This window comes from Balaenoptera acutorostrata, chromosome 8, assembly GCF_949987535.1.
Source record: "Balaenoptera acutorostrata chromosome 8, mBalAcu1.1, whole genome shotgun sequence".
Taxonomy (NCBI): domain Eukaryota; kingdom Metazoa; phylum Chordata; class Mammalia; order Artiodactyla; family Balaenopteridae; genus Balaenoptera; species Balaenoptera acutorostrata.
The window spans coordinates 75070711-75085181 of NC_080071.1; the positions used below are offsets into that span (position 1 = coordinate 75070711).

General features: G+C 52.8%; 1 protein-coding gene across 9 annotated transcripts in view; it reads right to left on the minus strand.

Moving 5' to 3' along the window:
* Positions 1 to 14471, minus strand: part of TNS1 (tensin 1) — a 207413-nt gene that overhangs the window by 42098 nt on the left and 150844 nt on the right. For all 9 annotated transcript variants that reach the window (XM_028167912.2, XM_057551606.1, XM_028167910.2 and 6 more), the window contains one exon: positions 5950 to 7503. In XM_028167912.2, coding sequence (XP_028023713.2) covers positions 5950 to 7503 — 1554 coding nt within the window. The remainder of the gene's footprint in view (positions 1 to 5949; positions 7504 to 14471) is intronic.

Genomic DNA, 14471 nt, shown 5'->3' on the forward strand with positions numbered 1-14471 from the left:
GTTCTGGCCACAAGCTGGAGGGAGGCGGGCAGGGTGTCAGACAAGATGAGAGGGTGGATCTAGGGTCTCGCTTCTCCAAAGGGCAGCTGGACTTTCTGCTGTCCAGCAGGACGCCACCCACCTCTCTCTTTTCCAACCCCAGCGTGGAGTAGGAAGGTGCCAGCCTGGGACCAGATTTCAATCCTGTGGCCTCATACCTCACCCGCCCTCACGGCCAGCATGACCCCATCCCAGGACCTTTCTCCTCTCACAGTCACCTGCTTCTTCCTGGATTCGGCAGTGACCCTGCCAGTCTGAGCCCGAGGGTCATCTTCCCGAGCATCGGGGCATCCCTCAGCCCTTCATTCTTCCATCACACCCCTCTTAGTAACCCTCTTCCATGGGAGCCACTTAGGATTTTCTACTCCTGCCCCAAACTGCTGGGTACCACCGAAAAGTCCTTAAGATGAGCCTGCTGGATGGCCAGTATCACCCCTTCCTGGCTTCCAGAGAACCACACCCTTTGAGTTTCCTCCACTTCAAAAGCTGCTCCATACCAGTTTCTTTGCTGGTTCCTCCTCATGTCTCAAATTGCTAAATGTTCAAGGCTCCAGAACTCAATCCTTCTCTCTCTGTGCTCACCCCCCTGGGTGATATCATGCAGTGCCTTACTCCACATGACATCATATACTGACAACTCCCACATTTCTAGGCTCCAATCTCTCCCTCATAAACTCCTGACTCATACATCCAACTGTCTTGGACATTTCTTGGGCACCTCAAATCTAACGTGGCCAAAATCACACTTCTGATATCACCTCTAAGCCTGCTCTTCCCACATTCTTCTCCATCTCAATAAAGAGCAACTCCATCCCTTAGGTGCTCAGGCCAGAAACCTCGACTTTTCCTTCTCTCACATCCCATGTCTAGTCTCTCTTTAAATCTTGATGGTGACACCTCCAAAATATGTCTACAATCTGAGTATGTCTCACCATCTCCAGGTACCATCCTGATCAAAAGCACCAGCCTCCTGACTGGTCTCCCTCCTTCCATCCTGGCCACACTGATGCTTTTAGAACAAGTCAGATGATGTCACTCCTCTGCCCAAATCCTTCCTAAGGCTTCTCACACCATGCAGAGTATAAGCCAAAGGTCTTATGATCACCTACAAGGCCCACAGAAAGCTGGTCCCCATTCTCATTCCCTTTCTGATTTCGGGCCCCCTACTTTCCCCGTATCAGGCACACTCTCACCTCAGGACCTTTGCACTTGCTATTCCATCTGGCACATTCCCTGCGTGCCCAGTGAAGCCTTTTCCCTGACCATCCAACCACCCCCCCCAACCCTTCATCCCTCATTGGCATTTCACTGCTTTATTTTATCTCTATGGCACTTATCACCCATCTGACATATCATATGTGTATTTGCTTATTTGTTTATTGTCCATTTCCACCTCTTAAAAAAAGGATCTCTTTTGTTTACCACCATTTTTCCAGAACCTAGGCTAGCATGTAGCATGGATTAAGAGCACACATTGAATGAATGATGGAATGGGCCTTGATCTCATCTCCTATTTCCATGATGAAATATAAAAATTGGGTTCTCAATTCAAGCTCCCAAGGCTTGACACCAATATCTCCCTATATCTGTATCCATCCTCTAGTCTAATTTCATGAAGAGGTACCTCACCTCCTTGTTGAGCCTAAATTATCCACCTGGGTTCCTAAGCCTAACTCCCCTTACCTCCTTAGAGACCTATTCTATCAATTTCTTTTCTCTCTCTCTTATATCTTTTTCTTCTCCCTCTTCCCTCCATATTCAACCTCTCTCTCCTCCCCCTCTAAAAACATTCTCATGGCTCCTATATTCACAGAAAGAAGTTCTCAGTATCTTGCTACCCTCTTTAGCTACCACCCTCTTCCCTTTTATCACAAAACCACTCAAAAGACTGGTTGATATGCTGTCTGCACCCTCTCATCTCTCACTCCTCAATCTCTGTCTGGTTTCTGTCACCACCACTCTATTGAAAATATGCCTTTGAAAATCACTGGGGCCACCTAATTGGCAAGCCCAGTGAATTTTCCTGAGTCCTTCTCCTCATGATCTCTCCACAGTGATATTGCTAACCTCCCACCCCTCCTCCTGGAAACCCTTTACTATTCTGACTTCTGTGACGACCCACTGTCCTAGTGTCCTCTCTCTGTCCTGAACATTTGTTCTTAGTCCCCTGTATGACCTCCATTCCCTCATGGCCATTTCATTCTAAGTTCTTTTCTCTCCATGCCCTCTGACATATAGAGATCTCATCCATGCCCAAAGCTTTAACCTTTACCTTTGTGAGGATGACTCCCAAATCTATAGCTCTTTCCACTCTTTTGAGCTCCAATTCCAGATGTCTGATTGCCTTCCATACATCTCTACCTGGAGCTCCACTGTCACTCAAATTCAACGTATCTAATACTGAGGTCTTCATCTTACACCAAACCTGCTCCTCCTGCTAACTTCTGGCTTATTAATGGAACCATCATTCTGTTTTTATTCATGGAGCCTCAGAATTATCTTTGATGTCTCCCTCTTCTTCAACTACTACATCCAATCAACTTATAAATGCATCAGTTCTCCACCACAGCATCCTTGGCACCCATCTCTTCTTTTTCATTTCCATGGTCAGCACCCTAACTTAGCCCCCATCACCTAGGTTAGCTAATAAGCTCCTAGCATCTCCCAGCTCAAAGTCTCTCCCCTTTTGTATCCTTCCTGCCCAGACCCACCAGATACATCTTCCTAAACTACAGCGCTGATCATGGCATCCTCTCCTAAACACAGTAATGGCTTCCTACACTGCCCCTAGGTAAGATTCAAGCTCCTTAGTCTGATATTAAAACCAAACAGACGCAGGCCCCAGGCTACCTTACTTGACTCTCTCTCACACAGCCTATATGCTCTCAATCCACTCTATTCTTCAAACATGCCTTAAGTTTTCCTATCTTCATTATGAGCCCTCTCTCTCCAATGACCTCACCCATTTTCAAAGTCCTACCCATCTTCCAAGGCTCTATAAAACCCACACTCAACAAAGAGCCTCCCCAATCTCTCCAGCTGATAGTGATCTTTCCTTTTTCTTCATTCCCACAGAACTTTCTTCATACCTCTCTTATTACAAATAACTTCATTTTAAAGTTCCAGTTCTCTTTCCCCTTTCTAAACTCTAGACTCCTTAAGGATACGATCAACTTCTGATTTCCAATATGCATTGAAATCTCTACCTCTAGAGACACCTGAGATCAGTACAGTCACAGAATCAGGATCATAAGATAACTTGATTGGACTCAACAACTATGACTCTTATTTCTTTTTCTTGTCTTATTGCACTGGCTGGGATATCCAATACAATGTTAAATGATAGTGGTGATAACAGGCAGCTTTATTGTGTCCCTGGTGTAATGGGAATGCTTCTAATTCTAATGTTTCACAAGAAAGTGTGACATGTGCTACAGTACCTACCCTTTATCAAGTTAAGAAAACTAACCCTACATACTCTGAGAGCTAAGCTGAAATAAGACATAAGGAGTAGTTGGATCAAAGTGGGATGAACCAAGGACATAGAACTGAGGTATGACAGCCTCAGTTGACAGCCAAGGAAGAAAGAGCAGACTTGAGGGAGAAAGGCCAGGAGAAACCAGATCATACTGATGACCATATAGAGGTTCTCCCTCAGATCTGAGGTTACTCATGTTGAAGCTTACATTCCAGCTTCTTGCAGAATGTAAAATGAGAAGAAAAAGGCAGTGCTGAAAGTCTATCCCTTGGCTCCTAGACTGTTCTACAAATTAATCCTACCGGTGCATCTTTATCAACACAAGCACTGCAGATAGGGCTACTGAAGAAGTTGTGCAAGCAGGACCTGCTGACATAAGAAATACTGTTCATGACAGGGCATGGACTCAAGAGGTCCTTTGTAGCCCTGGAGACCAAATATAACTGTCCCCTCTACACATCTTATCCCTTCTCCTGACTGAGTCACTCACAGTTGGTGGAGGAGATGACAGCAGGGTTGGAGGACACAGGTACTGTGCCGACAATATCCCTCCCTCCATATGACTTATTGGCAGCCAAAACCTGAGCAGCTACAGGATATGGAGGTTGAGAAGCAAGACCTCAGAAACTGGTAGGAAAGAAAAGGATGAGAGGAGAGCCACTACAAGATGGACATCCTTCCAGGGCCATTAAAGTATGGCTTCCTTCTGAGCAAGCTCTGGGAGAGCTATACAGAGGGTTCTGTGAAAGGGAGGAAACTCATCCTGCTCCCCCAGAGAAAAGCCCCTGGGATCCTGCCCATCATTAGACTAGAGTGTCACTATTCCTCAGGCCACCACCCCAACTCTGTAAAATATTGAGAGGGCCCATTCCTCTCCCTTCAACAAAACCAGGAGGAAAATGGTTTCTGCTGACAAGCCAGGTACTCCTTATCTCATGGGCCCAGATGTGGACAAAAGTAGAAGACACCAGCCCCATGGGGACCCCCCATGGAGCATTTCACCCCTCAGGTTATAGAGCTACTCATATTATGCTTTGACTCTTGGGTAAAGACAATGATGTGCTGCTAGACCAGCTCTCCAGGGCAGGTGAAGTCCTTGATTGCCAATTTCCATAGTGTGAGTACTGTCATTATGGCCAATTTCAAGTTACCAATAGTTGAACTGGGGGCTGTGCTCTGCTCTGAAGTACAGGAGCGAGCAGGGAGTCCATGCCGCCACTCCAGGTCCTGGACTCAAACCCAACAGCCAACTGGCCTGGCCCCAGCTACTTCCCTAAACCCATCATCCATCCTCAGGGACGGCGTCTCCCTTCCTCCCTGTAGCTGGCATGGTGACTCAGCTTCCCCTAAATTTAGGAAAAGGGACAGAAGGCAGAGTCAGCTGCCCAGGCTCCCCTTCTGCTCCCTGACTACCCACCACCCTGTCAGCTGAGGGGCTTGGCACAAGGTCCCCCTCGCCCCAGGCTCTGGTTCACCCTGGCCTGGGCTTCACCTCCACAATAAAACCAACTCATAGGATTTCCCGCCCAGTTTGGCTGCCCCCATGGAATGGTCACAGGCTTAGGCCAGAGGGAAGGAAGGGAGCCCTTCCTGCCCCTCCCAACATGGCCCTGGACATTGACATTTCTTGCCTTTATCTCCCCAGTAAGCTCATCTGGCTGCCCCACTCTGTCTCCTCTCTCTGGAGAATAAGTCCATTCTCTGATAGGAAATGGGGATCTGTTTCTCAGTGCCTGCTTCCCATACAGAGCTGGTCCTAAAGCAAGGACTAGCAGGACAGCTGAACAAGAAGATGGACCTTGGCCTCCCCAGCAACAGAGAAATATCCTGAAAGGACGCACCAGGGTTGAACACTCAGATGGAGCCCAAGGGCTTCAGGACACCCTCTCAGGCATTGCTGTGCCTCTGGGAGGGCTCAAAAGGGAACTGGAGTCCACAGAGGCCTCCCTCCAACCTTCTCCAGGCCTTCTCCACTGCAGGCAGCTGCAGAGAGCATCTCCTCTCTGCCTAGAAAATTTGTACTCCAGCCCTGGAGTCACCACCTCCAGGAAGCTTTCCCTGATTGCCCTAGATGGGAAACCTTGCTTTCCCAGGCTCTGGGGCTTTGGTCCCCACTTCTGTTGTAGTACACATTGCTCTCTGTTAGAATTATCTGTCTGTGTACCTGCTCCCTCACTAGACCGAAAATTCCTGAAAGACACTGATCTTTGAACCTCAATGCCTGGCTTGGAGCCTAACAGGCAATGAATGCAGGAAGGGATGGCTGGCATGTGGGCTCCTGACAGCCTCTTCCCCAGACCAAAGCAGCACCCGCTAAGGCGTGATGGCTGGGCCTGCACCTCGCTCCAGAAAAACCAGCCAAGACCAGAGAGGGAAGGTGTGGAGGGAATAAGGAGGGGATACCCAGAACTCATGGCCCCTGAGGCTCTTACCTGCTACCCGGTGGGCCACAAGCCCCTCCAGGTTCAATGGCTCCTCCTCTGGAGTTCGGGATGGGTCTGAAGTCACCTCCTTCGGTGGAAGCTGAGGCTGAGTGGTGAGGCCAGGGAGAGAGACTGGGGGCAGCTGAGGCCCCGGAGAGCTCTGGGTGTTTGGAAGGAAGGCAGACGAGGAGGAGGCAGCTGGGCTCTTTGGACGGTAACTCTGGTTGGGCCCCGTTAGACACGGCTGATAATCATAAGGTGAGTAAGGCCTGCCAGGAGGGACAGACTCTAGGGAGGCCCGGGGAGCAGGCTCAGGGGTGCCCAAGGAATGCCCACTGGGGATGTAGCCAGATCTGGACTGGGTCAGTGGATAGGACTGGGAGGAGGAGCCAGAGAGGGGCTGGGAGGAGAGCGGGGAAGCGCCTGGCCAGGCCCCAGGGACACTCTGGGACTTGTGCAGTGGGGCGGCCGCCGTGGCTGGCTCCAGATCCAGCATCAGCATATTGAGGGCTTCGATGGACTGCTCGATCTCCTGCTGGGAGGCCGCCCGCGGGAACTCGGGGAGGCCAGGCATGGGGGGCTCTGCCAATGGCTGGGGGCTGGGCCTGCTGAGCCCGAGGCTCTCCAAGCGGGCTCTTTCCTGCTGGCGAGGAGGTGGGTGAGGCTGCCAGGAATTCAGGCCCCTCTGCACAGCCTCCCGGCTGCTCCCCCCACGGGCTGGAGCTGGGGGCAGCTGGGGCTCAGTTTCCGGAAAGGACTGAGAGCGGAACATACCGCTGGGGTCATGGCCATAATGGGAGGTGGTCATTGACTGTGGCCAGGCTGGGTGGGGCCCCTCCCGCTGGTAGCCAGCTAAACTCTCCTGTGCAGAGTAGGAGGGTCGCATGGGGGCAGGGTGGCCAGCTTGGGCAGGCACTGCCCGGCTGGCAGACTCATAGGGGTAGCCCCCGCCATTGACCATAGGTTCCACGGGGTAGGGCTTGTCCAGACCGTTGGTCAGTGGGGACAGGGCCTCCGGGTAGCCCCCCTCACTGGTGTTAGTGACCCCATCCAGGGAGGACAGTGTGCCCATGCTGCCCACGCTGTGCCCATCCTGGTTGGGCAGCTCATCATCCAGGATGTCTGTCTCCCGCTCGGATGCCAAGGCCCTGCCATTGACGTGAACCTGGGCCGGGACGACATGGCGGCCGGAGGAGGGCGCAGCAGGGCCCCCCGCCAGGCGGGACCGGAGATGCTGGGTGTGGTACATGGTGCCTTGCTTCTCTCGCTCCAAGCCAAAGCCACTGAGCAGGCGGTCCAGCTCACGCTTCTCCTGGGGACTCAGGGCAGCAGGGGCACTGGAGGGGCCGGGGGCAGGCTCATCGGTCTTGTCTGTCTTGGTGGAGGCCGTGGAGTTGCCCGAGTCGCTGCTCACGGAGAGGGTGTGCTCCACGTGGTTGGGGGTAGCCGACAGAGCGGGCCGCGTGGCGTTGACGGCCCCGGTGCTGTCGTGCAGGGAGTCCTTCTTCTTCACCTTGGCGTACAGGCTCCCGTCCAGGGGTCCCTGCGTGTGGCCCACAACCTCTACAAGAGAGGGACCAGAGGGGAGACAGACAGCAGATGTCAGTGGGAGGCGGGACATCTTCATTCTCCCGAGGAGAGCAGCTGAAAGCTTCCCTTCCCTGGATCCCCAAAGGGAATCCTCTCAGCACCCCGAGATAGAGCCAAGGTGGCAGAAGGGCAAAAGGACAAAAGGACTCTTTCCCCGAGCTTTTGAGCAGAGCCCTCCCCTGCACCCAGGGTCAGGGCCAGGCAGTGGAGTCCAAGGTTGGGCCGGGGTCCTGGGGGCAAGATGCCCCAGTCCAAAGCCTGGCTCTGGCACTGCACTCGCCTCCCAAGGACCTGGGGTGTTGGGCCAAGATGGGGTCCAGCAAAGGCAGCAGGCCTGGTGTTAAGGAGGACACAGTTTCCCTCTGAATGCCAGGGCCCGTGGAGGTTCTGGAAAGGAGCTTCAGGGGCCAAGGGTGGAAGGAGCATCTTAGGGATTGAGAACACAAAAGTAGAGGCTTTTCAGCAGGGAGAGGTGCCCCCTGTGCCATTTTGTCTGAGATGCTCTGGGGACCCCGTGAGCAATACTTTCTCTGAAGGGAAAAAGTGAGCGCTGGGTGGCTAGAGGCCAAAGGGCTGACTCAGGAACGAAGAACTTCCCTGCCCAGAGGAACTCAGTGATTTCACACCCTGTACAGTCAGCAGTCCAGCTTCCAGCCTTGACACACACACACAAACACACACACCTCCCTTCCTCCCCCTCCAAGGCAGGCCCCCAACTGGCAAGAAAAAAAGCCCCCTCCCAAACACTGCACAGACTCCAGCCCAGACACCAACAATCACACACACACTCACACACAGAAAACCAGGTACAAAGACATCCAGAGACACACACTCCCACCAGAAATCACCCAAATCAAACACCCAGACGCATGCGCTCATGGAGTACACCAGACAGCCCCAGCACCGCAGTCAGAAAGAGCAGGTGTGGATACAAATACACAAATACTAATGTTAATAGCTAACATTCAGGGAACACTTTGCTACATTTACACATACGTTATTTCGAATCCTGTGAGTCAGGGTTGTTATGCCTATTTTAAAGACGGAGAAACTGAGACGGGAAACCATTTATTTGCAGACACGTAGTACTTGGTAAAGCTGGGATTTTAAATCAGAACTAATTTAGAATTTTTAAAAAACTGAATTAAAATCAAAGCTAAAGCAGAACTTCAAAGACCACACAATTTTTTATTATTCTACACTGTCATATCACACACACACCGCCCCACAGAATAAACACATAAAAAGCAGCAATACCCCAAAATAAATACTGAAATTTAAAGCCACAAACATTTCAGAAAACACAAGCTCCTACCATGCCCACGGATCAGCCCTCAGGCCAGAAGTGGCAGCCTCTAAAAATAAACACCCATACAGAAGCCTACGGCCAAAAACAAGTGATCAGACAACCGCAAAACAGGAACATCCTGATCAACATACACACACACAAACCACAGGCCAACCAAGTGACGTCACCCAAGCACTAGCACCGACATGCCCGACAAGGCACATCGTCCACACACACCCCCTGGGGGCTGGAGGCTCTGCCCAGTCACTTAACTCTCCAGAACCATCTCTCTGCCCCCAGTTTTCCCTGGGGCTTTGGGGTCTCAGCCAGCAGCAGGCCCCAAGTGACACTGGGCCAGAGTGTTGCCGCAGCCCAGGGCTCACAGGGATGGCGCTGGTCTGAACTGGAAAAGGGTTTTGGCTGAGAAAGGTCTGATTCTCCGAAAACATTGCCCCTTGTGCCGGGACCCCAAAAGGCTACTAAGATGCAGTTATACACATGCTGCCTCTCCCAACTCAAATGGCATCATCCCTAAAGGGGCCGAAATGTAGATGAGAGGCCGCCCCTCGTGCTGTGTCCTTCCAAAGAACCGGGCTCCATGTTATACACACACAAAAGAGACTCTGGCTGGCTGTTTCCAGAGGAGAAAAGCATTGCAGACAGAAGGCTCTCATCCACTCAGATTTTGGAGGGTGGTTCCCGTGAGGATGGGCCCCTCACACCACTTAGTGGCAGTCTGAAGAGCTGTCTTTCCTTCTCACTGCACCCGGAAAGCTGCTGGCCCATTCCTAAGGCCCTGGCCCTACTCTCCAGCCCACACCGTGAGATGACAGAGTACTCCTCCCGGGCCTGGGATCTCCTCCATCCCCTGAAGCCCCTCATCTCCCAGGTCCATGCGCACATAGGCCGGGAAGCAGGGGGGAGGAGCAAAGCAAAGGGTGGAGTGTCCAAGGCCTCCCATTTACACTCAGAAGGCAATGAGAACCACTGGGTGCAAACCAGAGCAGACCTGAGAGTATTCCTTCCTAGGAGAAAGCAAACCCACTCCAGCATCACACTAGGGTTCACAAAAGAAAAGCTGTTGGCAAGAGAGATAAGAAAGCATCTTCCAAGACAGGGAGGGAGAATTCACACTGATTACCACTCCCTGATATCTTGGCCCTCTGGGCCACGCCCTACTCTTCACTGACTTTGAAAATGCCAATATTAAACTTATTCTGCCACGACCTCATTTACCCCGACATGGGCTACTGTTCGCAGGAGCAACAACAGGATAATAACTGCCAGGCAACTGAGGCTTAGTAAGAAAATCGAAGAAGTGTAAACTGTTTAATTAAATCCCGTTTGCCAAGTACAAATGGAAATGCCTATTCCTGACCTCAAAGAAGGGGCCGGCTGCTCCTGACGCCCAGTGCTGGCAGCACGCTCCAGGCTGTTCTACACCTTCACTGGGTCATCTTCCTTTTCAAATCAAGAGGAGAAACTGAGGACACCCAGGCCCCTCCTAGGTCCGTCAGCCCCCGTGAGGGCTCTGCTGAAATCCCAGTGCACCTGAGGGGCACGAACACCTGCTGCTCCCATCAGGAATGAAGGAAAGTGCCCACATCCCTCACGCCACACAACACGCTTCTCATCCCCTTCTCCCCATCAACCACGTCCACATTAAGAGCTATTTACCAGGACCGCAAGAAGCCGGAACACCATGTCGGTTTCAATCTATTAAGGCAGGAAGGGCAAAAGAGAGAGGAGGGCAGAGCAAAGAGGAGTGAAACAGAGTGGGGGAGGAGGAGAGGGGACTTCGAGGGCTGAGGGGAGATGGCTTCAAGGCTCTTAAGCTAAGGGGCCACCAGATCCATCTTGAAGTCCCAGCAGCCTCTATGGGCCCAGCCAGTTCAGGTAAAAACATCTCAGATGAGAGGGAGTTGGACACCCAGTGGGAGGGAGCAGGGGATGGAGGGAGGGACCTGCCTGGATGGGGCTGTGGGTGCTGAGAAGGGGAAACACAAGGTATAGGCAGCCCAGTGGGCTGAGCTTCCAGGCCCCCAACCCAGGCCAGCCTGGACATCCTGCCCATTTCTCTAGGGAAGTGGAGAAGTCTCTTCAAGGCCCTGCTTGCTTTGTCTGATTATGCCTGGCTCTTCCCAGCAGCTGCTCCAAGCCCTGGACTCCACCCTCAACGCTGAGCTGGATTGCAGCAAGGGGCCCTTATTCCACAGCGGCCGTAATCCAGATGTGCGTGTCATGCTTCTGGAAAGCTCTGAGGAAAATCCCCAGCTGACTTGGACGTGGACCTACTCTCTACTCCCTACCCTCTAGGCTCCCCTCAGTGAACTGCAGAAGTTCGCGTGTAGCTGGAAGCACAGCACAGGCCAGTACGCAGGAAAGGAAAGATGTGTCCATCCCACACACTTCAAAAGGAACAAAAGAAACAAACATGGGATACTAAGGTGATAAAGGGTTTGGGCAGTTGCTGTCTAATTTTGATGTTCATAAGAATCTCCTCCGGGGACTGTTAAAAAAATGTAGATTCCAGGGCCCTATCTCCAAAGATTTTCACGCATAGATCTAGGGTAGGGCCAAGAATCAGCATTTTAACTAGCTTTCAGGGGCTTCTGGGTAACATCTTGAGAAACCTTGACCCAGGTGGTCAGCGTTTTGAGCCCTGAGGTTAAGGACCTCTGCTTCTCTCACTAATGTCAAGTGGGGAGATGTCATTTATTTAGGTGTCAGAACAGACAGGCCAACCGGGAAAAGTAAAGGGTGCCAGCCTGGTGGACTGCAAGAAAGTGACTCAGTGACGAGAGACCCCTCCCTGTCCAAGAGCAGACCTGTTGTGCACAGTGAATGATTCATTAAGGTCTTCAAGATGGGGCCCTTCATGATAGAAAGTCCTTTGGGTCCATGTCCAGCAGAATAACAGCTCATTACAATACATTACCCGGAGTAGTGATGACCAACCAACGTGGAGGGAAATCAATGCAGTGCCCATAGGAAGAGGCACGGTGCCCACCGTGGACACAGGCGGTTTAGAGGCAGACGGGGGCCCCAGCAAGCCAGGAGGGACTCTCAGCTCCTTAAACGTGGGAATGAGGCATCAAAAACCACGTTTGTCGGGCAGGTAGGTGAGCTTTGACAAACAGCGAAGCTTGGCCAGGATGCAGCCAGGAGAGCAAGTTCTGGGTGTGTTAACCCTTTAGCCACAACCTCTTCCCCAGCTATGGGGCGGGGAGGTGGGCTGGGGCTGGGTGGGGGGTACTGAGAAGCAACATGTGAAAGCGAGAGGAAGGGTACCAGGGAGGCCAGAGGGATGCGGTTCTGGAGAGGAAGCAGAGCAGAAGGGCCCCCTCCCTTCCCACCCCCTCACCAGCTCACTCAGAAGGATGGCCCCCATCTTAACGGCTAATTCAGCTTGTGTTAACCACTAAACCTCCTTAACCACGTGGAGCCTGGCCTCCGAGCCCATCAGGTGAAGACTCAGATGCTTCCTTGCAGGTTTGCTGAGTGACAGACAGGATTCAGGCGCTAAGCACCTTGAGCTAGGCCTGCCACATCCAGGCATGCTAACCTCTCCCCTTGCCGGCCATGCAGACCTGTTATCATCTGGCCCCTGCCTGCCTTTTGAAGCCTCCCCTTCACTGTCCTCAATACTCCAAACACGCCCCACTCTACTCATACTATTTATATGCTCTTTCGCACCCTGTGCCTCGCACACGCTGTTCCCGCTCCTGAAAGGCCCTTCCCCACCCTGCTCCCGCAACTCTCAACCTCCCTGGCAACCGTCTTCCTCCTCCTTCAGGCTCACTGTGAACCTCTCTGGGAAGCCTCCCTTGGCCTTACCCCTTTCCTACAGTCCGCCAGACTCAGATACACCTTTTTCCTGTTCCCACTGCGCTGTTCCCATGACTGTAACGCTGGTCACCCACTGAACAGACATTACTGTCGACCACGTTTGTCTTCCCCACTAAGTTCCTTGAGGAAGGCCTTGACCTCTTTCTCTCTCTCCTCCAGTCTCTGGTTCGCAGAGAGTACCATTCACAATGTGGTCTATGTCAACAGTGCTTCTTGGAGTTCAATGCGCAGCTCACACAGCTATACAGGATGGCCCTACAGAGTGCAGGGCCTGGCACACGTGAGATGTTCCATCAAGCTTCTTGCATGACATTAAATAAAGCTTTATATAGTCCTGTCAGCCACTGAGATACTCTTCTCCCACTGCCACCCAGAGAAGTGGAAAATCAGGGATTCAAGGTGGACCTCAAGCTTCTCCCAAAGGGAAGAGACACACTGCAGCCAAAATACCATGAAAGAGGGGTGTTGGTAGCACAGGCTGGGCCCCGTGGAAGTCCTTGTAAATTGGCTGAGCCAGAGCCCACCCTGTGGCATCCCCTACAGGACGCCTCAGCCACACTCCAGCCCAGTCTAGTGGACATTCGCTTTCCTAGCCGAGGACCCCCTGCAGTATCTGAAGAAATCCCCCCAGAATGCCCAAATACAAATTTTGCACATAATTTCAGAGCGGTGATGGACACCCAGGGGAGGTGTGTGAGGAGGGGTGGAGGATGGAGAGAGCTATGGGGAACCTCAGCCCCATGGCTCGAGCATAGCCTGGGGTCCTCCTGAGATGCCCAGGCAACGGCAGCAGGGACCTCCTGTGGCCCACCTGTGACAGTCCCGGACTCCACCCATGCTGACCTCCCCGCGCAACCCTCGCAGCCAGCCAGGGCCTGAGGCAACCCTCTGTTTGAAACACAGCTCACAGAGAGTTCTAGAACTTCTCTAAATAGGAATGGGCTTCCTCCGGGGCTCTGAAGAGCTTCAGAATTAGGGGTTGAAGACCAAGTCTCTGCAGGGGAACCACAGAGGGGAGACACAGCCTCTGAGAGGCAAAGCGGGCAGGTGACAGGTGCAGCCTCAGGGACTCAGGTTCACAGTGGGAAGTGTCCACTGGTGCCACACTGACAAGCACAGGGCCCTGTGGGCAGGGACGGATGAGTCCGGGTGTGGCAGACACCTGTCTTTCTTCTTGTTTAGCAGCACTCAGAGGGAACCCACTGCATTTTCAGATACTGGAGAGAACAAGATTCTTCCCAGGGCTGCTGTCAATCTTTACACAGGTGGCTCTGTCCCCTGTACAAGGGACCTCACCAAGGTCACCCCAAAATCTGCCTCTGTGGACCCAGGGAGGGTCCACACCTGGCCGCCTCCGCCAATCTGCAGAGGCAAGAAAGAAGGAGGGAGGCACTAAGCCCAGGGCCCAGACGGAGCCCCCGTCTGAATTTCAGAAGATGGAGAAAGTCAGCATCCAAACAGAAATGGACACCAGAGCCGCCTCCCATCAGCAGCTCCTGCCCGTGGCTCCCGGCCCTCAGAGGCACAGAGCGAAGGTCTGAGAGGGACCAGCTGAGCCATGAGAGCTTTTTAAAAGCCATGGGGTTTGGGGGGCTGACGTGCCTTGAGGGCTCAGTTAATCCACTGCTCACCCCTCATTTTACAGGACAAGGAGGCTCTGTAGGCTCCGGGAAACCCCCAAGGTCACCCAGCACGGAGGGCGTACAGACTCGCCTCCCTGCTTCCAAGTACAGCGCTCTTCCCCCTAATGGCGCTTCAAGGTGAAGACGCCGGAGGAGCCTGGGGGGCGGGGGCACTCTCCAGC